The sequence below is a fragment of the Xenopus tropicalis genome, chromosome 8, assembly GCF_000004195.4.
Source record: "Xenopus tropicalis strain Nigerian chromosome 8, UCB_Xtro_10.0, whole genome shotgun sequence".
Taxonomy (NCBI): Eukaryota; Metazoa; Chordata; class Amphibia; order Anura; family Pipidae; genus Xenopus; species Xenopus tropicalis.
Window position 1 is genome coordinate 31,774,858 of NC_030684.2, and position 25,480 is coordinate 31,800,337.

Sequence of the window (25,480 nt, forward strand, 5' to 3'; positions counted from 1 at the left end):
TAGTGTGAGTGTTGCTGCAGCTAGTGGGAGTCTGGAGGTGAGTGTAGCATGTATGACTATGGAGTCAGGTCTGGACTGGGATTCAAAATAGGCCCTGGCATTCCAAGTAGAAAGAGGCCCAAACAGCTTCCCACAGGCCCACTAAATAGTGACAGCCTATGGCAGCCCCTCTGGCATTTGCCAGTATCCACAGATTGCCTGTACAGGCCTGAGGTGCTCTATGCACCAAGTGTAAATTAGTATTGGAATCTCACTGTAATGAGCGTGAGTATAATTGATAGTAGGCTTTGTTTGTATTGAAGGCCAAATAAGAGGGAAAGTAAAACCAGTATAACCAAAAGGGTCTGAGAGTTACTGCAACTAGTGTGAGTATGGAGTTGTAAGTGCAACCATTATGAACAAATAGCCCCAATGCCTGTGTATGAACAAGTGAAAAGGATCAGTATCCCCTGTACTTACATTCTCCTTTTTTATGCCCTATTCTCATTTTAAAGTGTAAGCTCGATTGATCAGGACCCTCTTACCTCCTGTAGTCCTCAGTGTTTACATGTGTTCTGTATGTGTGCTGTACAAACCCGTCAATTGTACAGCTCCCTGGAATATGTAGGTACTTTTTACATACATGTAATAATAATAGTATGAGTGTGGGTATTACACATAAGTAATCCCTAGTGCCAGCTTGTGAGTGAGAGGTAGTAGTCTAGTGCCTGCATATAACTGGGTGTACTAGTACTATAGGGAGTACTATTCTGTGTATTAATGGCAGGACTAGTACTAGTGGGAGTACTATACTGTGTATAACTGGGAGTACTAGTACTAGTGGGAGTACTATACTGTGTATAACTGGGAGTACTAGTACTAGTGGAAGTACTATATTGTGTATAACTGGGAGTACTAGTACTAGTGGGAGTACTATACTGTGTATAACTGGGAGTACTAGTACTAGTGGGAGTACTATACTGTGTATAACTGGGAGTACCAGTACTAGTGGGAGTACTATACTGTGTATAACTGGGAGTACTAGTATTAGTTGAAGTACTATACCGTGTATAACTGGGAGTACTAGTACTAGTGGAAGTACTATACTGTGTATAACTGGGAGTACTAGTACTAGTGGAAGTACTATATTGTGTATAACTGGGAGTACTAGTACTAGTGGGAGTACTATACTGTGTATAAATGGGAGTACTAGTACTAGTGGGAGTACTATACTGTGTATAACTGGGAGTACCAGTACTAGTGGGAGTACTATACTGTGTATAACTGGGAGTACTAGTACTAGTTGAAGTACTATACTGTGTATAACTGGGAGTACTAGTACTAGTGGAAGTACTATACTGTGTATAACTGGGAGTACTAGTACTAGTGGAAGTACTATATTGTGTATAACTGGGAAAACTAGTACTAGTGGGAGTACTATACTGTGTATAACTGGGAGTACTAGTATGAATGAATAGCCCGGGGGGCCAGTGTAAGAGTGAGAAGTTAAGAACGTGAACATCATGAGAACAAATATATATATCAATGTAAATAAGCCCCAGTGCCTGAGTGAGTATGAGTAAGAGTATAAGTGCAATATGAGTGAGAGTATAGGAGCAATATGAATGAGTGAGAGTATAGGAGCAATATGAATGAGTGAGAGTATAGGAGCAATATGAATGAGTGAGAGTATAGGGGCAATATGAATGAGTGAGAGTATAGGAGCAATATGAATGAGTGAGAGTATAGGGGCAATATGAATGAGTGAGAGTATAGGAGCAATATGAATGAGTGAGAGTATAGGAGCAATATGAATGAGTGAGAGTATAGGGGCAATATGAGTGAGAGTATAGGAGCAATATGAGTGAGAGTATAGGAGCAATATGAATGAGTGAGAGTATAGGAGCAATATGAGTGAGAGTATAGGAGCAATATGAATGAGTGAGAGTATAGGGGCAATATGAATGAGTGAGAGTATAGGGGCAATATGAATGAGTGAGAGTATAGGAGCAATATGAATGAGTGAGAGTATAGGGGCAATATGAGTGAGAGTATAGGAGCAATATGAGTGAGAGTATAGGAGCAATATGAATGAGTGAGAGTATAGGAGCAATATGAGTGAGAGTATAGGAGCAATATGAGTGAGAGTATAGGAGCAATATGAATGAGTGAGAGTATAGGGGCAATATGAATGAGTGAGAGTATAGGGGCAATATGAATGAGTGAGAGTATAGGAGCAATATGAATGAGTGAGAGTATAGGGGCAATATGAGTGAGAGTATAGGAGCAATATGAGTGAGAGTATAGGAGCAATATGAGTGAGAGTATAGGAGCAATATGAATGAGTGAGAGTATAGGAGCAATATGAGTGAGAGTATAGGAGCAATATGAGTGAGAGTATAGGAGCAATATGAATGAGTGAGAGTATAGGAGCAATATGAATGAGTGAGAGTATAGGAGCAATATGAGTGAGAGTATAGGAGCAATATGAGTGAGAGTATAGGAGCAATATGAATGAGTGAGAGTATAGGGGCAATATGAATGAGTGAGAGTATAGGAGCAATATGAATGAGTGAGAGTATAGGGGCAATATGAATGAGTGAGAGTATAGGGGCAATATGAATGAGTGAGAGTATAGGAGCAATATGAATGAGTGAGAGTATAGGGGCAATATGAATGAGTATACTCAATACTTACGGTTGTGTGCTCTGTCTCTTTAAGCCCCGCCTCCTCATTCTCCCGGACCCACCCCCGGCCGAGCCTTATAATGAGCAGCGCACACAGTAGGCTCAGTACCCAGAGCGGAGGCGCAGGAGGAGCGGTGCCCGGGGAGGCAGCAGAGATGCCGGCCACAGAGAAGGACCTGGCGGAGGACGCTCCGTGGAAGAAGATCCAGCAGAACACTTTCACTCGCTGGTGCAACGAGCACCTGAAATGCGTCAACAAGCGCATCGCAAACCTGCAGGTGGACCTGGGCGACGGGCTGCGACTCATCGCCTTGCTGGAGGTGCTGAGCCAGAAGAAGATGTACCGCAAGTACAACCAGAGACCCACCTTCCGCCAGATGCAGCTGGAGAACGTGTCCGTGGCCCTCGAATTCCTGGACCGGGAGAACATCAAGCTCGTATCCATAGGTGAGACCGGGGGCTCGCTGTGCATGCTGGGAGGGGGCTCTGTCAGTGGCTCTAAATGTGCTGGGATGGGGGGGGGGGCTGTTCTATTAACAGTTCGGCAGCAACTCTCCAGCAAGTATTTGTGGGACACAGTGCAACAGTTGTACATATAGGAAAAGTAATGGCACTCTAAGCCAACATGTTTATCTGGGGGGCAGTGTGTATAGTAGGGCAACATGGCCTGTAGTAAGGCAAAATTAACCTGGAACCATTGCTATCACTGCTGCCCAGCCTGATATCTCCAGCCATTGCACTGCAAACCCTGAGCATCCACTGAGGCCTGTAGGTTGTCTGGGGTTCCTGGGAGTTGTAGTCCAACATCTGGAGAGCCATTGGCGTGGTTTTAGAGTGGCCCCAGGGCTATGGGGTGCAGGAAGTTGGCAATGGAGAAATCAGCACAGCTTTGGGGTGCTCTTGCTGGGTGTCCCCCCACTTTGCCTTGGTACATGTGCAGTATCTGTGAGAGCCGCGCAGGGAGCTGCCATGTGTCAGAAGCAATGGGAGGTGCAGTTAGACAGGTAGCAGGCACTGCATTCCCTGATGCTTATCTCTCTCACATTCTTCTTCTCTGAGAGTCGCCCTTAATGCTTTGCTCTATAACTTAAACCTTTAGGGATGCTGGGAGTTGTTTGGTGGATGCAGGACTGTACTTCATAGGGAAAGAGCCCAGAGCAAAATTACCTCTGCATCTTTCCATTTGAACTACAACTCCCTGCATGCCTGACAGCTTTGGCTATAGGAGAATGATGGTAACACTTGTGCATCTATTTGCTATTGATTCACCTCCTCTACCTTATGCATCTTGCCTTACTATACACCTTATCCCACCGTTACACTTCCCTTGCCCTAGCAGCATTGACTGTATACCCTACCAAGAGTTATAGCTCCACCCCAGAGAACTCTGGGAGAAAGTGTAGTTTCCTTATTTGCCCTCAGTGTGCAGTTGCTGTTCTGGGAGACCTGCTCCTGATGGCACCCCCCCAATCATGTTTGCTGCTGTGCAGATTACCCGCTGTGGGTAGCTGGGTGCATGGCTGGTGGGATGAACCCATCTCTCAGTGTGGGAGTTTTGTTGGGAACCTGACATTGCTCTCACTGTGTGCCTGATTGGCTCATCCTGTTATCTGTCTGATCGAATGGCACATACTGAGGCCTCTCCTTCTTTCCCATGCCCACCCAGACCAGTCTCTAGAATGGCATAAACAAGTGCTGCTCATTCTGCCCAACCAGACCAATGCCTTGAAAGACATTACCAGGGGCCACTCCTTTTCTCCCTGCCCAGCCAGACCACTCTCTAGAATGGCATAACCAGGCGCCACTCCTTCTCTCCATGCCCAGCCAGACCACTCTAGAATGGCATAACCAGGGGCCACTGCTTCTCTCCCTGCCCAGCCAGAGCACTCTCTAGAATGGCATAACCAGGGGCCACTGCTTCTCTCCCTGCCCAGCCAGAGCACTCTCTAGAATGGCATAACCAGGGGCCACTGCTTCTATCCCTGCCCAGCCAGAGCACTCTCTAGAATGGCATAAACAGGGGCCACTCCTTCTCTCCATGCCCAGCCAGACCACTCTCTAGAATGGCATAACCAGGGGCCACTCCTTCTCTCCCTGCCCAACCAGACTACTCTCTAGAATGGCATAACCAGGTACCACTCCTCTCCCTGCCCAGCCAGACTGCTCTCTAGAATGGCATAACCAGGCGCCACTCCTTCTCTCCCTGCCCAGCCAGACCGCACTCTAGAATGGCATAACCAGGTGCCACTCCTTCTCTCCCTGCCCAGCCAGACCAATCTTCATAACTTCATAGGTAGGGGGAACCAGGGGTCAGAACAGTCTCTACAAAGGCATAACCAAGGGCCAATCCCCTATTACTGCTGTCTATCATACCAATCTATAGAATGGCATAACATGGGGTCACATTTACCCCCCCCCACGTGACCAGACCAGTTTCTAGAAAGGTATAACAAAGGGCCACTTTTTCTGTCCTGACCAGAGCCATCCCAGCATTGCAGAATCTACATAGGCATAACCAGGGGCCACCATTTGGGCAGACCAATCTTTTCTTCTATGCAGGATCCCTGCCTGCACCTCCCCTATCAATATAAATCCCCCCGCCCCCCAAAACAGGAAGTTACTGACACTATCCCTATGGTGTATAACGTAAAGAGAATGCTGGGAATTGTAGTTTTCCATGTGGAGGTCCCTAGACTAAAATGGGCCATTGGCAGGCACCCAGATGCTGCGCTTCCCAGCTGGATTGCAATGGGATCCTTTATATTTTTATGACCCAGGGCAGTGAATTCCTTGCTGTGTCCCAGACAGGCCTGTATTCCTGGAATAGTGGAAATTCTTTGCTAATAAATTGCCCTAGCCATTGTGGCCCAGAGGTCTTGCCCTATAGGCTCTCGATGGGCTTGTGGAATGCCGTTACCATGGTGCCGCCCAGGTCCGGCACATACCCCCCTTCCCCTCTTTTATTTAGGGCAGGAAACATGAAATCTGCATTTTTACTCCTCTTAGGGGGCATCCAGTTAACCCTGTCACTGCCAGAAACATCCTGGATCCCATCAGAGAAATAAGAGCCGGGCGTAGCTATGTGTGATCATGTTCACTCTAAAGCCCCCCTAGGGATTATAAAATGTGGGGCAAGAGTCCCCTGAAGTCAGTTATTCCATGTTTCAGAGCAGCAGGGAGTGGTGCAGAACATGCCAAGTATTTGCCCTAAGGAAGTGCCCAATATTAATGCCCCACCCCACATTATCAGGTGACCACATGCAGGTTATTTACTGTATTGGCCAGGTATTCCCCCAATCATGTGCTTAAAGGCAGGACCTGCAGTGATCAGACAAGGCGGCACCAGGATTGGGATAGAGAAAATCATTATTTCTGTTCCTTGAGTGCCAGCTTGGCTATTTATAGTGCACTTACCCTTATTGACTTCCAGCCTGCCTAAAGTGACTCTACTACAAATAAACTCCTTTAGATCAGCCCCCCAGGAGTAATTGTTGGCATTAGGAAGCCTTAGAGGAGAGGCGGCACATTTATTTATTTTTTCATGGTTAGAGGTCTCCTAATTGCAGCGAGGGGGGTTGATCATCAATGTATCCATCTGCAGTGACTCATGAACTCATGCTTTGCACCCCCCTCTGCAGTTAATGACTGAGTCACTTACTGGGAGTTACAGTACTTGACTGTGTGTCTTGGCCGGCACTATGGCTGATTGATATAAATGAGTCGGGGCACCCCCCCCCCAGGAATAGTGTTCATAGCCGTAATTAGGGGCTCGTCTTTGCAGTACTACTGGGCCGAGTTATTTCAAGCAACCTTTACATGAAAGATTCCCCTGAAGCAAAGCTAGGTGGTTGCTTTGGATGTATAAAATGTTCTTGTGTTTTAAATTCTGTAGTGCAACACTACAGGCAGCACACATTTCACTAATAGTGCTTTGTGCAAGAGCTTATACTCAAGTGATCAGCCAGTTGTATCAGGGCAAGGAGCATCATTGTAGTCTAGCTGCTTTTCATAGGGAGGTCCCGTGAATTGCTCAGCTATCCCAATACGAATTGGGTGTGCGGTTGATGGGAGTTGTAGTTTGGAAGGGTATGAGGTAGAAATTGTGCATGGCAAGCTGAAGGCTGGAAGCGGCCTGGGCTGTACAGACTCCTCCAGGGAATGATGTTCGGCAGCCTGTGTGTATGGGGCTGCTACACATCTGCTAGAGCAATCTCCTCCTGCCCCCTCTACTCGAGCAACTACAGCTTCTTTCTCTTTGCAGCTGCAGGCGCCTAAAACCCCCCCCCCCCCCAGTTGGGAGTGCGGTTGTGTTGGTGGCCAGGGTGCAGGCAGTATGCTTCAATCTGAGCAGTGGTTATTATTACTCAGCTAGTACAGAAGAAAGTAGTTGGCAGGGCCGCACCCATAATGTTTCCAAACCACCGCTTGGAAGGATACAAGTTGCATCCTTACCAAGAAGTGCTCCTGGGGCGCTACCACTGGGGGGGTTGTGGTTATCTCCATGCCTGCAGAATGTTTTAAACGAGAGCTGGAGGGCACAAGGTTTAGCGTGCCTGGTTAGGTTTTACTGCAAAAAAGGATTGCTTTTTGGCAGTCATATGTGGGCATTCCATCTCTCATTTCCCTTGAGCCCATGCTAGCGTCAACTACAGAGCAGCAGCAGGCATTGCCTCAAGGTTGTGTGGCCTTTGTCCAATAATTGGATCACACGGAGGCCCGTAGGGACCACAGCCCGATACCAAGAGACTCTTCCACCCTTCTCCTTCAGTTGGACTTATGAGCTAATCACTAGGCCAAGTTGTTGGCCATTGGATTTCATGGCATTCGTGTTTAAAAAGTTTGGGTTACTGCCCAGGTGCCAGTTTGCCCAATTCATAAATGAGCCCAATATCTGTTATGGTGGCATAATATACTACTTGCCTAAGCCTGTGTGGAAATCGGCCTAAGTAACCACAAAGTCATTAACGATGCATTACTATCATTCAGTGCCACAAAATATACTTTTTATATTGTTTTTGCTGTTTCTGCTTGTTTAATAGTTACCCTTTAATCCATATGTTTGAAATGACCCCTTTAATTACACTTATCCTAAGTTAGTACCGTAACTGACTTCTTTTAACGGCAGGACCTCATCTGGGGGCCATTAGTGCACGTGGATTAGCCTGTAATTGCTGCAGAATGACTTGCATGTTTCAGGCTGGGGTTGGCTGTGCAGCTGAACTCCCAGAAGGCTTTAGGGGTGATGGGATTTGTAGTTTTGTTTCAGACGTGACCAGTAAATGCATGCTAGTTGCTGTTTGGTTGCTATGGGTTACTAGACCTGGTTCAGAAGTGCTGTAGGCCTCTGCTTGTCCCCATCTGCTTTTTTTTTTTTTTTTGCAGCTTTCATGTGTGCTGAGCCGCAGCCTCCAATATGGCTTGTGGTTGGCTGAAACCAGAGCAGGCCACTGCCCATTGTGCTGCTCATATCTGACTTTACTTTCACTTGTTTCTTAATAGGCCTGTGTTACTGTCTCCAGCTCTGTAATGCTCCTTCAGAGGGGTGGGTTATGTTGCCCATTTTGACATTAATGCAGTGACCCTCAGGGTAGATGGCAAGGTGGCACTACGGAACGTATCACTACTGAAGTGACTGCAAGCAGTCAGTACCTAGTGGGCATCTCCACCAACACCTCTTTGCGGCAGAGTTGCCAGATATTTGTTTGTGCTGTGGAACATTCCATCTGGAACAGGCATTAACAGAACAAGGCCCCGAAGGCAGATTTGCCTACAGAATGTTGCTCAATTGCTTGCAACACAGAGACAGTCATAAATAACCTTCCCCTGTTTCACTGAGTCTGTGCTGCCATTAAAGGGAGAGGTAACTGTGTAGCCATTAAAGGGTAACTAACTCTGAATGCAGCGATTGAAACTGACCCCACTGACATGCACTGAAGCGGCCTGCAAGGCCAGGAAGTAGTTGCTTGCAGACACTGCAGTCTACTTTCCCAGGCGACTGTTGGCAGGCTAACAATTGCACAAACATTTGTAATAAAAGTCCAGTGGCGACGCATTTTTGGGCTGGTTAAAAACATTCATAGCATTTGCCTCCATGCTTTTGGTGATTGTGACTCTTGAACCTTAGAGTAATGGCACGTGGTTGCTTCCTGCGCAATTTCTAGCGCCAGACCGCAAAAGAGTAGAAAATTAAACTGCCAGACTATAATGGCAATAAGCAAAACGCGTTGGGTGGTAGTGCCCTTAAGCACAGTGATATTCCGTCCCCGTAATGAGAAGCGGCTGCAGAACCACACATGCGCCGTTGGGCTAGGTGCTCCACTCTTCTCACGGTGATACAATAGACAAAAGGAGACCTGAGAAGGTGCAGCTGAAAGTAAAAAGGCAAGTTTACTTTCTCTGTGTGTAGCAGACAGAAGAATGGGAAGAATTTAAAGTTGGTCTTTTTTTTAACTATTTATTTTTTGGAATTTGATTCTTTGGTTTAGTTTCCAGGGTAACTAATGGAATAAAAAGTAAATGGGTGGGGTAGGGGGGTGTCAAGTGTAGGAAACAACATAGGCTGGCTGGATATTGTGAAGAAGCCACGCACAAATGAGCATGACTTCTATCTCTAGATGACTTTAAAAATGCTCTTTGGGCTGTGAGAAACTTGGAGTTAAGGTTTACTTTCCCTTTACGCAGAGAATTCCATAAATCAGTCTTTGGAATTGTTGGTCTGTTGCTAATATCTGCCCCATTCTGCTTCTCCCCGGCAGCAGGGTTCTCCTCTCTGCATATTCGCACAAACCAGAGACGCTTGGCTGCAGTTCAACATCAGCAGCTGCCGAGTAATCTGCTGAGTGGGTCTTTTTATCCCATTGTCATGGCAACTGCAGCCTGTGGTTTTCCCCCTGCCCGTCAGGCTGGACCCACAGGCAGTTTTACTATGCAGCATGCCCCACCCTCAAACTGCAAGGGGTAGAAATGAAATTCCCATTGGTTTGTGCCTGTATTACAGCAGAGGCATTGGCTGGCACACTAATGCTGCATTACACACACCGTCTGAGGCTTCTGGGATTTTTAGATAAGCTACAGCTGCACCGAAGGCATGTGTAGTTGGTATGCAGTGAGTGCTGCCATATGACTTGTCTCTCCATGGTGCTTTGGAGAGTTTCAAATGTTCATAAGAATTCACTGGGGAAGGGGGGTACTGTACTATATATGACGCAAACCTTGTACAGCATGGTTGATTCCTCTGCATATATTTGCTGTGGGTGGAGCTTGGAGTTAGATTGGCCTGCACTGCATATGTATACTGTGGGTGGAGCCTAAATGTGAGCATTTTACTAGCTGGACTTTTGGGCCTTATGGTTAATGGCACACGGAATGGCTTTAGGCCCTAGTAGTGTTTTTACACTATTCCCATTAACTGCAATGGGGGTATTGGGGGTAAGTCAGAATTAGTAGTGGCCCTTGCAGCACCTCAGTTTACTGCTCCTGCAAGGCAAATTCCATTAGCCTACTTCAGATAGAACAAGCAGCATGGCACCATTTTTTCCATAAAATATATGATGATGGCAGTCGGTGCTCTAGGCGTATGTTGCACCTTATACTACAAGGCCAGTTGATCTGCTCTGATGCCACCCATGCATGATGGGATACAGACCTGGAGCTGAGGCTGATGATTGGGCACGGAGCATTGTGCAAGTGTGCTTTCACCATTGTAGAACACAGTTGGCAGTCGATACGCGGAGCTGGGTGTGTCTGTGCGCTGACATTCTGGTTATAGATGTTGCTACTACAAAGTGAAAACTGTTCTCTCTGTGGGATATTCAATATAGTGCTTCACTCTTGACCTATTCTTTCCCTGTTTTTTTTTTGGGGGGGGGGGGGGTGAGTTTAGACACCAAATCTTTCCCCTCTTCCACTTATTCCCACCTCCCATTCTAATTATGGTTTAATTCTGTGGCCTCTTATCTCCTTCCACACTTGCCTGCCTTGGCAGGGTGCTTCCTGCTCACTTGCCCTCAGTCCCGGGGGTGCAGGCCATTAGGAAAAATGAGGATGCTGGGACACAATTGAAGACGGAAAATTCCCCGCTAGTAAAACAGAGACGCTACTGAAAGAACCTGCAGGAAGAGAGAGTTTCCTGGCAGCCTTTAAAGGGGAAATCTACCTTTTTACAAACCATTTTAGTACCCGTAACCGATAAATATAATGAAATGCCATATCCTCTTCAGTAAGAGGGCAGTCCCTTGGGCACCGGCTCAGATAGGGCACTACAGAGGGGAGCGTGGAGTTCAAAAAATATCTGCCCTTGGGGGGTGGTTGCATTCGTGATATTAAAGATGCCTTAGCAAAAGTATGTAGTATGGCAGCTCCCACTCACGAGTATAGAAACATTTATGTAGAAAGACAGATTTCTGATAATGTTGGTAAAATTCTGAGCTGGTGTTTTGCTGAGGCTTCTATGAGATATTTCTGTTAAAGGGGAAGTGGATCTTACAATTTGTGATTGGTCTCCATGAATGATTAAGCTTTTTGCTCCGCAGCTCTCTTGTTGCCACCCTAGTTTACCTTAGCAACCAACAAATGGTGTGAATGAGAGACTGTAAGATATAGAAACAGGGCTAAATAGAATTATATGTAACAACAACAATTAGAGGACAACGGTTTTTGGCTGCAGGGGTCAGCGACCCCTCGTGTGGAAGCTGGAAAGAGGCAGAAGAAGGCAAATAATTCAAAATGTATATAAAATGAAGACCAATTCAAAAGATGCTAAGAATGGGCTAAAAGTAAGAGGCTTCCAATAGTAAAAAGGCAGTGCCCATGGGGCGTCCCTGTTCCTCCCCCCCCCTTGAAGGCATGATGTGCAAGCCCTTATCCTGGCCACGCTGCACAGCCCTTGTGCCTGGATGATGCTGTGGTTCAGCCTCCATTCTGCGCCGGTGCCAAGCTTGTTCTGGAGCCTGGAAGGCTGCTCCGTGTTTCACTTGCCTGAATGGAAACCTTTGTGTGCAGATTTTTTTCCCTGCCTCCGTGTGAGCGAATGAATTCTGGCTCCGTTCCTTTGTTGGGCTGAGATATCAGCGGTAACGCAACTCTAGCCGTTACCTTTTTTGTTTTATCCCACAGATCTGCTGCCTGTGATTTTTTTCCACTACTCCTTTGAGTCCTCCATTGGTCAGCACTGGAAGGGGACATGTTTCTCAGAATTACTCTAATTAGGGATCCCTGCTGATTATCTGCCAAATTCTAACCCACCAGCTTAAAGTGACATTTAGGGGCATATCATAGTGTATAAGCCAAATTGACTTGTTGGGACATTGTAATGTTGGATCGCCTATTGGCATCAACTTGCTGTGTTTGAGAGCATAAGGTGCAGGTTGGTAATACACCCCTAAATAAATGCTCAGTAGAGCACACCTTTAGATTATTCTGTGGGAGCAGCCATGATTGCTCTGGCAAGGTAATCTAATTGTCTGGCTCTAATCAGGCAGCGCCCTCTGCTGGCCATAGAATCCTTGCAATGGAATACACACTTGCTTAAAGCTGGCCATACACGGTCCCACTTCTACCTGTGACCCCCTCCTGTGTCAGTCGGTAGCTTTTGGGAATATTGGCCAAACAGACGTCTGCCCAACAAACTACTGGGGAGGGTTAAATATCCTGTTGACATGGTCCTCTCCTGAGGGGTCTTTGTTGGCTCTTGTTAATGTATGCTGTGCTTCCCCCCCCCCCCAGCTGAGAACAAATCATTTACTATATAAAATTGTGCTTCAACTGTGTGGCCCCAGTGCTGCATTTGTACTCCTGCCTGCCAATTCTCCATTGCTCTGCTCTATCCTGCCCTTGTCCTGACCCATTCTGCATTCTCTGCATACCTGCAGGCTTAATAAACCAACCCCATCCTGTATCTGTACCTTCCCAGCCCATAAATCCCAGCATGCTTGCTGTAGGCTTGTTGTTCTGCCCCAGCGGCGTGTATAAAGAGACGTACACAGAGTGTCCTGTGCCTCGGCCAGGAATGCTGATCCCATTTCCTTTTCTTGAGCTGTGTCCTCCTCGCAGCTGTTTCTCGGAGCTGTCATGCCCTGTTCTCAGGATGAAGCCACGAGGGTATATTTATCAGTCTGCGTGAACTGCCAAAATGTGGCTCACTGTGTGTTCCGGCCAGATGTCTGCCCGTTGCCTGTGCCCATATCAGGGGGGAAAGGCCAGTGCCCATATGGGCACAGTATTTGTTAGCTACCAACTGAAGAATATCTTCCCACCACCCCTAATTACTAAGCCACCATACTCTAGCAATGTTCTGCAGAACTATGATAGTGCAGAGCTCTGCACACGTTGGTCCCTAGAAGCTTTGGCGTGTTACTATGGGCTTTCGTTGGTTGTAGTCTACTCTGGGCTTCTGAACTCCCAGATCCTTCAACTTTTTAACTTAGAGGTGGGGGTGTCCTCTAGAGGCTCAGGACCACCGTGTAACAGCACCTATGCCTACTCTGACTCCTGTGCGTCTTAGCAAATAGAAGGAAGCATCAAATAACAAGGGATAGATATGTTGGGATTGGATATATTTGCCCAACTTGGCGTAACCCTTCTAGAGTGCATTTGTTTATTGGCATGTTTGTGGGTACACTGGGCCTGCCCTCTGCCTGGGCTTCCAGATCTTATTGCCTATGGGACATCTTGTGGCCTGTCTGTTTCTCCATGCTGGAGACTTGCATGGTTCTGGTTCAGTTGGCACACGCCTGCCCTAATCCCTTGTGAAATGACAGTAAATGTGAAGAAGGGAAAGGCTCAGGTACAGCAGTGTTTTCCAGCCCTGCCTCCACTCGCACGTGTTTTCTTTGTATGGCTGCCACGCTGCAGGGCGTGTGTATATGGCCAGCTTTAAACCTCAATGTCTGTATAGTGGGTTCCTCTGCCTTGCCAAGCTTTCTTACTTCATTCACTCTTCCAGATTAATCCTGCCAAGGGCTCAAAATCCTACTGTGTTTCACTTGGAATCGTAAATACTGTCATCTGAATGTTCTGAATCCTGGCTATAAACAGGCCTGGACTGGCAGTCAAAATATGCCTTGGCATTTCAGCTACACAGAGGCCCAAACAGCGCCCCCACATGTCCACTAAATACTTTGGAGTTTATATGTTTGTAATGTTGGTACTTGGCCCAGGATCATTTTTGAGCTGGTAGTGAACTCATAGAATTCATAGCAGTTTGGGAGCTTTACTACTTGGACTAGCATCTGAACTGTGTAAAATGCAAGTTGCTTATATAATTGAGCTTTTGACCTTTTAAAGGGGATGAGGAAGCCTTCCCTTAGATAAGCCCCTGCTAACGGCAGATCTGAATGGCTGCAATTTCCTGGCCTGTGGGGTAATCGGAACATGAGTGCTGCAAGGGCAGCTGTGGGGCGAGGCTACGGCCCAGGAAAGCTTACTGCCCTCTGATTGGGAGAAATCTGGCCTAGATTTCTGTGCTGCCTGTCTGTGACCCTGTCTCTTTATTCCTATGTGCAGCAGGCACAAGAATGCAAGCTCTTCAGCAACAGTGATTAGGCACGCGCAAGCCATTAATATAATAAATGGAATCTCTTTAACTGTGCTAAGGAACATGTATCCGACACAAGCAGAGCAGGACATATATGCACAAAGTCCATACTGCAGCACATACATGTTCTATAGCGGGCTATGCTGTATAAGCCAGTACCTACCCTTTATAAAGTGTTGGGGACCCCCCGGTGAGACGTAAATAGCCCTTATTGTAGGGCAGGGAGTTGGACCCAGCGGCTGGTCAGTGAGACCAGGGGGAGAAGTTCTAGCTGACTGACTGGATATAGAGATTATTGCACCAGGCTAGTCTCTCTGTAAGCCTGTGACTTAATCCTCTATCTGGTAGGTTGTTTCAGAGGCCCTTGTTCTGTAAGGAAGTGGGGCTGGGACCAAGAATTACTCTGCCCCCCCATCTCCTTCCCGCTCCATCCCCCAAACTCTGCAGGAGAAGGGAGGGGAGGATTCCTGGCAGGCTCCCTCTTGCTTGTGTTTGCCATATAAGGCCAAAAAATGTTGGAAACTTCAGTGATTAGTGGAGAAGGCTGCTAGCCATGGATGTGCCTTGGTAAGGGGTGGGGATTTGTGGGGTGCATCAAACACTTTCTCACTTTTTTTCTTATGCTTTTTGTTAATGGTTTTTTTTTCTTTTTTTTTTTAAATCCTACTGAACTGCCAGCATAATAGATGCAATATTTCGCCCTACCAAAGTAATACTAAAAATGTGCATCCCTGTTTAACTGTTACTGCTCAGGATGGTGTATAACTTATCTGTATACTGTAACTTAAGCGGTTAAACTACAACTCTCAGAACCCCCCAAGAACAGTGAAAGGGCTGCAGTTTGAGCAACACAAATGCATAAGGTATTACTGTCACCATATCCACCTACTATACATTCCTACAGTCCCTTCCCAGAGGCTATTATCCCCCCCACTGCTACTATAGGCACCATCTCTCCCTACTATACCTGCTATCCCACAGCCCCAGTCCTTTCCCAGAGGCTATTATCCCCCCCACTGCTACTATAGGCACCATCTCTCCCTACTATACCTGCTATCCCACAGCCCCAGTCCCTTCCCAGAGGCTATTATCCCCCCACTGCTACTATAGGCACCATCTCTCCCTACTATACCTGCTATCCCACAGCCCCAGTCCCTTCCCAGAGGCTATTATCCCCCCACTGCTACTATAGGCACCATCTCTCCCTACTATACCTGCTATCCCACAGCCACAGTCCCTTCCCAGAGGCTATTATCCCCCCACTGCTACTATAGGCACCATCTCTCCCTACTATACCTACTATCCCACAGCCACAGTCCCTTCCCAGAGGCTATTATCCCCCCACTGCTACTATAGGCACCATCTCTCCCTACTATACCTGCTATCCCACAGCCACAGTCCCTTCCCAGAGGCTATTATCCCCCCACTGCTGCTATAGGCACCATCTCTCCCTACTATACCTGCTATCCCACAGCCATAGTCCCTTCCCAGAGGCTATTATCCCCCCACTGCTACTATAGGCACCATCTCTCCCTACTATACCTGCTATCCCACAGCCACAGACCCTTCCCAGAAGCTATTACAGGTATGGGATCCCTTATCTGAAAACCTGTTATCCAGAAAGTTCCGAATTACAGAAAGGCCATCTCTCATAGACTCCATTATAAGCAAATCATTTTAATTTTATAAAATCATTTCCTTTTTCTCTTGTACTTGATCTGAACTAAGATATAATTAATCCTTATTGGAGGCAAAACAATCCTATTGGGTTTATTCAATATTTAAATGATTTTTAGCAGACTTAAGTTATGGAGATCCAAATTACCGAAAGATCCCTTATCCGGAAAACCCCAGGTCCTGAGCATTCTGGATAACTGGTCCCATACCTATCTCCATATTTTTGGCTAGCAGCCTATTACAAGTGGAATACCTGTATACTCAGAAGCCTATGGTAGAAGGATGCAGCTTTGCTCTAAACTTTGGCTTCTAATAGCTTGTTTGTTTGCCCCCTGTTTAGTCTTCCATGACTTCATTATACATAAGTGCTTGTTGCTTTGCTGGGGTAAATGCTAATCATTACCATTAACTGAGGGACACATTATTTCTATTGCTTCAGTCTCCTCCCCCAGCTCAAAAAGCCAGAAATAGAAAGTCTTTCCCAATGTTATGACCCTGCTGGAGATTCAGGGGATTTCTAAGCCGTTAATAGTCCTCTACCAAATGTCTATAGTGCACTCTCTGCCTCTACAGGGTGCGACGCCCATGATTTGGGAACTTTATTCCGTATGGTCTGTGCTATTTGTATAAATTACTGATTAAACCAGTTTAAGCAAACAATAAATATATATGATGTTTGAAGCTTCAGTGTTTGCCCACCCTTCCATTTAAAAAATTCCCCGGAATCATTTTCATATTTTACCCCAAGGGGCATGAAGGCATGAGAGGCCTGGGAAACTTCAGCAGATCTAGGCCCTTCTTGCCTGTAGGGACAGAGCTTTTTTTTTTTTTTTTTTTTTTTTTTTTTTTTCTGGACCAAAATCATCTTCTTGACTAATGAACACAAGGAGTAATCCAGCAGCTCAGGCCTTATACGGCAATAGCATCCCTGGTACGAAACGAGTTGACTCACAAGTCAAACATCTCAAATGCTTCCTTCTGCCCTCTCACATAAACCTTCTGTACTCTTTAGTGGGCTTGTCCACACTGGAGCGGGAGGGAGCAGTGGATAAATTCCTTTTGTGCATCTGAGAGGAAATATATGAAATGTTACGTTTAACATTGAATAGGATATATACCCCCCCTCACTGTACGTTGCCAAAGCTGCTGCTTTGTTGGGAGCCTAGTATGCACAGTCTTGGAATTCCTCAGAGAATGCTGGGAACTGTAGTTCATCACTTGGGGACTTGTAGAAGCCAATATCTAGACTGGTTATTGAGCAGCCTTGCACAATGCTACTCGGGCATGTACCATGGGAAGAACGGAGATGCCAAATGGCCATGAGTAGCACAGCGCTTGTTTAGTCTTTTCTCACAACCCTTGGAATGGAATGTATGGAAGCCAGCTACTGTCCTTGGTGTTAGCATTTGGCCCACATAGCTGAGGCTCGATAACCAGGTTTTTGGTTTTTAACTTGGTACAAGGGTCAGGAAACCAGCAGTATGACTTCCAGTTGGGCTCTGAAGGGGTAATGCAATAAGGACAATGTTTGAAAGCAAACAGCTGATTGGCTGCTATGAGTTACAAGATCTGCATAAGCACCTAAACAGTAATTGCTGCCTGCTGAGTGGTTGCTGTGGGCTACTAGCTCTGTAGCAAACGAGGCACATTGGAGCATTTTAGCTGAGGTTTGCCCTCTGCCCAGATTCCCAGCCAATAAGAAAGTATTCTGTTTCTTATGTTACAGCTTAGCTTCAGAGATCATTTAATAGAAGGAGATGGTAGTGCCTGCTTCCTTACATCATAGGGTAGGGCTGGCCCTTTTCTCCACAAGGGGGAAGTTTGTGGGAGAGCTGGCCCCTCTACACGACGTCCTTGCGTGCATATGTCTGGCTTGGTGTTCTCTGGCATCATTCAGCTGGCATGTTATGCAATACAAAACCTCTGTAGTCTGCTGCAAATATGGTCCCATGATTAAAAGCAGAGCTGGAACAACTGACATGAGACAATGGCTTTGTTCTCAAATGTTCAGGCCAGCTCATTTCATGCAAGGTTTGAGCTACGAGGATATGGCTAGCAGATTTACTAGTCTCATAATGCAGCAGGCAGGTGGAAGTGTAACACATTTGTTCCTATGGAGCAAGGCACATGGGTGGCAGCTATGAGAACATTGTGAATGCAGATGACTGGTTCTCTCTTTGGATGTTAATGATAATGCCCACTCTGCACAGAAATTGATGTATGTTTGTGCTTTCTTGCATTAAAGCTGTTCTAGGGACCTCTCTTTATGAAGGTTTTGGGCACCTATTGCAAAGCACCGCTCAACAGCTGCAAATTGTGTTCAATGTCCATTTTTAATAAGCTAATGAGTTCTCAGAGGAACATGTCCTTCAGCAAGGGGCTTTCATGAGTGCGGATACAGTGTGCTTCATGCATTTATTTGTAGAGGGGTCACACATGAATGCAACGTTCCTGCCTTACTTAGTCTGTTTACATGCTTCTCCACCTGCTTTCTTTTCTTTCTCTCTTTCTCTTTCCTTTCAGGATGTGGCCAGAGCTGGATAATTCAGTTTGCATGGCCTTTCTACTGGGGGCTGACTGAAACTAAAAGGGAGGGGGGTGTAAATTTAAAACATGAATGGCGATGGTGGGAGTCACTAAATAGTTTCGGGGGGCCGCGCTGTGTCCTGGCCTCGTAGCCCCTGGTCCAACATCCCCGGTGTTTCGTTCCGTTTATCTTTTCATTGCTCTGGGAACCGTCCAGGCAGACTAAACAATGTCGGGTCTCTGTGCACAGCCCTTGTGCTTTGTGAGCTGCAGATGCATACTTTCTGTAAGTCTTATACAAATGGAATGTGTTCCATCTCACTGCTGCAGCGGCTGTTGCTGTATTAAAGAAATACAGAATAATACGAGGGCAAACACCCCCAAATATGGTCAAATACTTGTACCGTGGTGCTGTTGTGCCCTGTACAGGAATGACTGATTTTTATACACTTTAGGGCTCCTTGCCAGTGTTACTGCCCTAGTGATTACCAGCTTATAATTGCCCCCTATCATTGAGTTGATTGGTAATTGCCTGGGCCATGCCAATGTATTCATGGTTCAGGCACCCTAAAGCTAGTTTCTGAGCTTTAAAATGTTTCCAATGGCGCTTATTCTTTAAATAGTTCATATTTTCTTTGAGACTAATATTGATGTTTAAGCTTTGCAATTGTATATCTCCTACATACAATAGTGGTGCATCAAGACTTCATACATAAGGCTTTTGTTTTTCTTCTCTTACAGACAGCAAAGCAATTGTAGATGGGAACCTCAAACTTATCCTGGGTCTTATCTGGACCCTCATTCTGCACTATTCCATCTCCATGCCCATGTGGGATGAGGAAGAGGATGAGGAGGCAAAGAAACAGACCCCAAAGCAAAGGCTGCTGGGATGGATTCAAAACAAGCTGCCTCATCTCCCTGTCACCAACTTCAGCCGGGACTGGCAGAGTGGCCGAGCTCTGGGTGCCCTTGTGGACAGCTGCGCTCCTGGTAAATCAGTCTCTTCTGTTTTTGAAATAGTGGGCCTCTGTATAACAAAGATGGCTGACTCGACACCATGTTGGCTGGTAGAAATGTACCAGGCACCTGAATTTGCTGCTTTATTTTGGCACAGGTCTTTGCCCAGATTGGGACTCCTGGGATGCCACCAAGCCTGTGGATAATGCACGTGAGGCCATGCAGCAGGCAGATGACTGGCTGGGAATACCACAGGTAGGGGCTACTGAACACCTTTGATGAAAGATCTTGCATTCCTATATTTTTGTAGAAACCATTAATAGAAGTCTAATTTTAATATTTGGTCTCGGATCTTATTCTTGGTAGCTGCAACTGGTGACCTCTCGCCTTATGTTTGACAAATACTAAATTGCTTGGATCTGTCATTCACACCAGTCTTATATGGTTTCCTGAGTGAAAGCTGCACACCCTTTATTCTATTTCTTTCCGCCAACCAATCGGTAAATGGTGATGTCACACAGCACCATTGGTATATGGCACAATTCTTCATAGATTTGACCTGATCTTCTTGTTTGCTCTTGAAGGTGATCACCCCTGAGGAAATAGTCGACCCCAATGTAGATGAACACTCAGTCATGACCTACCTGTCACAGTTCCCCAAGGCCAAGCTGAAACCTGGTGCTCCACTAAGGCCAAAACTGAATCCCAAAAAGGCAAGAGCTTATGGACCAGGTGAGTTGGTGCTCTTTCTGATCCCATCCTGGTGAACCAGTGCTCAAGCCCCTTTGTAATGTGCGTTTGGTTTGGCCAGGTATTGAACCAACTGGAAACATGGTGAAAAAGCGTGCAGAATTTACAGTTGAGACCATCAGCGCTGGAATGGGGGAGGTGCTGGTATATGTAGAAGATCCCGCAGGACACAGAGAAGAGGTAAGCGTCAATCTTTGCAGACTTGGCATGTCCTACTTGGCTTCTCTGATCTCATAACCATGGATCATATGGCTGTAATCTTAACACGTGAATTGTAATAAGGTTTCTAAATGCTTTGCTAATTTTTTGATTTATTATTTTTTTTTAGGCCAAAGTTACAGCAAACAATGATAAGAACCGAACCTTTTCTGTCTACTATATCCCCAAAGTAACTGGGTTGCATAAGGTGAGGTTTTTGACAACTTTAATGATATGATGATTAATGGGGCCTTGCCATCAGAAGAGCATTATAGAGAATTTTGGAGCTCTTAGTACAAGTTGATCCAGGGACTGGTCCGATTGCCATCTTGGAGTCAGGAAGGAATTTTTTCCCCTCTGCGGCAAATTAGAGAGGCTTCAGATGGGGTTTTTTGCCTTCCTCTGGATCAACTAGTAGTTAGGCAGGTTATATTTAGGCATTATGGGTGAACGTGATGGACTTATGTCTTTTTTCAACCCAACTTACTATGTAACTTAAGGTATGGAGATCTAAATTACAAAGAGAAATAGGGAAACACTGCCTAAAACAGATGTGGCAGTGACTATGAGACCACTTTACACTTTGGCGCTGCTTGAAACCACAAAGGGGCCACTGCTTTTGTATAGTGGTAGCCAAAAATGCTTTGTTTCATGGGCCTTAAAGCTGTTACAGGCATATATAAAATTATTTAAAATCTAGCTCTGTATAGCATAAAGCTCAAGCATAACCAGTGGTCCTTTTCTAAAACGCTAGCTGTTCTTGCTTTAATTAACATTCCTTTTAAAGTGAAGACACCCTAAATCTTATATGCCCTTTCTCTGGTAGGTAACTGTCCTGTTTGCTGGTCAGCATATTGCAAAGAGTCCCTTTGAAGTAAATGTGGACAAATCCCATGGTGATGCCAGCAAGGTTACCGCCCAAGGTCCTGGTCTGGAACCCAGTGGAAACATTGCGAATAAGACCACTTACTTTGAGATCTTTACTGCAGGTATGTTTCTAGCTCCAGTGAGGAAGTTTTGTTTAAGAAAGACACCAAAGCCTTAATCTGGTCTAAGTGCTGATGTGTGGGCAGTGCCTTGTGCCTTGGTAAGGCAGCTGCACAATGCCATCACTCATGGTCATGCTGAAAGCTGCAGCTAATCCCACATCTGAGGGCAGCCAGTATATCAACACTTGTTTAGAGCAGCTGTCCTTTTCGGAGGCTACACTAGACCTTAGGCTTCCAGTGCCCTGGTAATCTGCTTTTTTATTATAAACAAACAGAAGTGTGGTAGTGTAACTCGTTAATCGTATATTAAAGGTGAAGGTTCCACTCCTGTAGTTGTGCCAGTGTTCCCAAGGTGAACAGAAACTGCTGTAAAGAAAATAAAACCATTATTTTGGACATTTTCTCTAAAAAGTGTATGCCAGAGAGAAGTTCTCCCAAATTGGCTTTACCACCTGATTCTGTTTTTTTAGGTGCTGGGGTAGGAGAAATAGAAGTGACCATTGTTGACCCCAACGGGAAGAAAGATACAGCAGATGTGCAGCTGGAAGATAAAGGCAGCAGCACGTACCGCTGCACCTACAAACCGACCATGGAAGGAGTATATACAATCTACATAACCTTTGCTGGTGTTCAGATCCCAAAAAGTCCATACACTGTTACTATTGGACAAGGTGTGCATTGGGCTGTTTCTTTTACACTGTGGGCCTTTTCTTTGTGCTCTGATCGATGGAAAGTGCTCATTTTTGGTATAGGGCTTGACTGGGTGTCATGGTTCCTTTTAGAGTCACAAGGAATTCTAATTCTAATCTCAATATGCTCTTCTGAGGTCTTAAAAAAAAAAAAAAAAAAAAAAAAATATCCATTAAACCTTCAAAAGGTTGAAGTTTTGCACCTTGCCATTATTTATATGCAGTATGTCCTCATGCTATGGAAAATGTCTACCACCTTCATGTCTTGCAAGATTTATATTTACAGACTGTGAAACCAGGGCAGGTTAATTTAATCAAGTCAAGTGGCCACTTCACAAAGCCTAAGTCTACATTTCTGTTATGGTCAAATCTCCAACAGTTTCTTCTCATCTGTCTGTTTTTTTTCCTTCTTTCAATAGACTACTCTCGCTTTACAATGTTCTTGCTTTTTAAGTCTCTTTTCCTCTATTCTTCATGCCTCCATCTCTGGAAGGTGGTCAGTTCACTGGAACTTTGCTGTCTCTACACGAAGTGTCATTCCCTACTAGCTGGTGGGGAGCATGGACAGAGGTCTTTACGGTACATGTGCATGCCATGTGGTGGTTTTCGGCTTGCGCTTTTTTTTTTTTTTTGTTATGATTTTCTCAAATCCAGTATCTTATAAGAATGCCATTTCATTATTAACTGTACTAATTAGTTCATCTGAAGGATCTTAATAAACAGGATGCATGTTTAGAGCCAGCTATGGTTAATTGGAGGAAATTGCTCATATTTTAATCATTTTGGAAAAAAATCTGCTTCTACTTGAATGGCAAGGAAGTCTTCCCAACATTATGTACTTTCCCACCACCCCGGTACTGCAGTAATTAGAACAGTGAAGTGTCCATAAGCATTACAGTGTGAGTGCTGACTTTTGTTGCTCTTTTTGTTCTTCCAGCTTGCAATCCCGCCGCCTGCCGTGCTGTGGGCCGTGGCTTGCAGCCAAAGGGTGTACGCGTGAAGGAGACGGCGGATTTTAAGGTTTATACTAAAGGCGCAGGAAGCGGTGAACTTAAAGTTGTGGTCAAGGGACCAAGTGAGTGATATTTAGAGAAGCCTTTGTATTCTGTTAAGTTTATTTTTTTTTATTTTTTTCTTCTTGACACATAAACATGGTATTTCATTTTTGGCTCAAATGTTGCTACTGTCCTATTTTGACGGCAATACATTTGTTGACTACAAAACATTTTATTCTATGTGGATCAGTCTCCATTTTGAATTGGTTAGCTAGCCATACTGCTCATGAAGTTTGTCCTGTTTGGGTGACATTTACTGTTGTGCTTGCAGAGGGTACAGAGGAACGTGTCAAGCAGAAGGACCTAGGAGATGGTGTGTATGCCTTTGAGTACTATCCAGCTACACCTGGGAACTATATTGTTACCATCACATGGGGCGGACAGAATATCCCCAGAAGGTGAGCTAGCTTCTCTCTTCCCCCTTTCTCAGCGACTTTGGAAGGACTGTTGTCACTAGCAAGGTATTCATTTTTCCTCCTTCAGTCCATTTGAGGTAAAAGTTGGCACTGAATGTGGACAACAAAGAGTTCGAGCATGGGGCCCTGGTCTTGAAGGAGGGGTGGTTGGAAAATCAGCTGACTTTGTTGTAGAAGCAATCGGTGATGATGTTGGGACTCTCGGTAAGTTCATCAACCTTGTGTATCGATACTCAATTGTGATGAGGCTGTTTGATATCGGTGCAATGCATTTTTTACACTGTCTCTTGTAGGGTTTTCTGTGGAAGGTCCATCTCAAGCTAAGATCGAGTGTGACGATAAAGGAGATGGGTCCTGTGATGTGCGCTACTGGCCACTGGAACCTGGAGAGTATGCGGTGCATGTTCTGTGCAACAATGAGGACATCAAACTGAGTCCTTTCATGGCTGATATCAAACCAGCCCCCAAAGACTTCTACCCAGAGAAGGTAAACAACTGCTGTGAGCAGCTACCCTGTTGCATGCATAGTTTAGCAGAACTTTTAATCTCCTGTTTTGTGGAGATCTATTGCAAATTCTTATTCATGGAAGTGCATGGCTCTGTGGGAGATTGCTTGGGTCGCAGTGCCTTTCAAACCTTTTCTGTGCTCGGTTTACTCCTTGTCTATGCGTATGCATTAACTGCTGCTATTTTTGAAACATTTAAGGTCAAGGCCTATGGTCCTGGGCTAGAGAAGACTGGGTTGGCAATAAACAAACCAGCAGAGTTCACTGTTGATGCCAAACTTGGAGGAAAGGCTCCTCTCAAGGTGTCTGTGCAGGTATGTCTCACTCCCTTTTTTTTAATAAAAAAAGAATAGACTGACTTGCTTCATTCTGGAAATTCCTAACTCTGACTGGTCACCATGCAGGATTCTGAAGGCACTCCAGTGGATGTCACAACCAAAGATAATGGAAATGGCACATACAGCTGCAGTTATTTGCCAAAGAAACCTCTGAAACACACAGCTGTGGTGTCTTGGGGTGGGGTGAACATTCCCAACAGTCCTTTCAGGGTAAGGCCTTTATATTAACAGGTTGACACTAAAGGAATAGCAAGATAGTAGCTCCCAGTAGATAGCAGAATAGCACTCAATAGTAATGAAAATGATTACATTATCCCTTGTATTTTTGTATTGGGTTGTATTATACCTGGTGATAATAGATCTGGTGATAATATCCTTGAAAAAACAAACTTGGTGATAGCTATATATAAAGTAATTTGTATCCACCTGCTTACCTTGTAGATGACTATTGGTGCTGGAAGCCACCCTAACAAGGTGAAGGTTTATGGACCTGGTGTTGCTAAGACTGGCCTGAAAGCTCATGAACCAACCTACTTTACTGTGGATTGCACAGAAGCTGGTCAAGGTGAGAAGTGTTCAGGGTGCTTTGTCAAAATTTGATTTTGAGTTTGTTCTTTGTAAAATTCTACTGTCTCCTGCTTCTCACTCCAGTATATGTTTCTTTCCACTCAGGTGATGTGAGTATTGGAATTAAATGTGCCCCAGGAGTTGTGGGCCCGGCTGAGGCGGACATAGACTTTGACATTATCCGCAATGATAATGATACATTCACCGTGAAGTACACTCCTCCTGGAGCTGGGAGCTACACCATCATGGTCCTGTTTGCTGACCAGGTGACTGTCTGCATCATTGCTTTGTGGTACTATTTTGCTCATTAGGAGGAAATATGTTCTATGCTTTCTAAATCCAACTTTTGAGAAAGTAAGGATTTGTGCTTATTTAACTTTCTAACCACAAACACTGGAATCAATCACTTGGCATATTACAGTTCTAGGTCTGCAGCTCCTACTGACCTGAAAAGTTAGAAGTCTCTCATATTTGTTATTGAAGAATTCACCACTGACAAAATCCTTCTGTGTTCTAGGCTACTCCAATGAGTCCATTCCGTATCAAGGTTGATCCATCACATGATGCAAGTAAAGTTAAGGCAGAAGGACCTGGACTAAATAGAAGTGGTAAG

At 45.4% G+C, this 25,480-nt stretch overlaps 1 protein-coding gene across 5 annotated transcripts in view; it reads left to right on the forward strand.

The window, feature by feature from the left end:
* Positions 1-25,480, forward strand: part of flna (filamin A) — a 62,654-nt gene that overhangs the window by 17,050 nt on the left and 20,124 nt on the right. For 4 of the 5 annotated variants that reach the window (NM_001374713.1, XM_018096310.2, XM_012968611.3 and 1 more), the window contains exons 2-18: positions 2,701-3,113; positions 19,144-19,392; positions 19,517-19,614; positions 19,944-20,091; positions 20,171-20,289; positions 20,438-20,515; positions 21,134-21,296; positions 21,767-21,967; positions 22,923-23,060; positions 23,312-23,438; positions 23,524-23,660; positions 23,750-23,943; positions 24,163-24,276; positions 24,367-24,510; positions 24,742-24,865; positions 24,973-25,133; positions 25,385-25,475. In NM_001374713.1, the coding sequence (NP_001361642.1) occupies positions 2,747-3,113; positions 19,144-19,392; positions 19,517-19,614; positions 19,944-20,091; positions 20,171-20,289; positions 20,438-20,515; positions 21,134-21,296; positions 21,767-21,967; positions 22,923-23,060; positions 23,312-23,438; positions 23,524-23,660; positions 23,750-23,943; positions 24,163-24,276; positions 24,367-24,510; positions 24,742-24,865; positions 24,973-25,133; positions 25,385-25,475 (2,653 nt within the window). In that variant the 5' untranslated portion in view covers positions 2,701-2,746. Of the gene's footprint in view, positions 1-2,700; positions 3,114-19,143; positions 19,393-19,516; positions 19,615-19,943; positions 20,092-20,170; positions 20,290-20,437; positions 20,516-21,133; positions 21,297-21,766; positions 21,968-22,489; positions 22,565-22,922; positions 23,061-23,311; positions 23,439-23,523; positions 23,661-23,749; positions 23,944-24,162; positions 24,277-24,366; positions 24,511-24,741; positions 24,866-24,972; positions 25,134-25,384; positions 25,476-25,480 lie in introns of those variants that run through there. The other variant, XM_012968612.3, reaches the window with a different exon arrangement.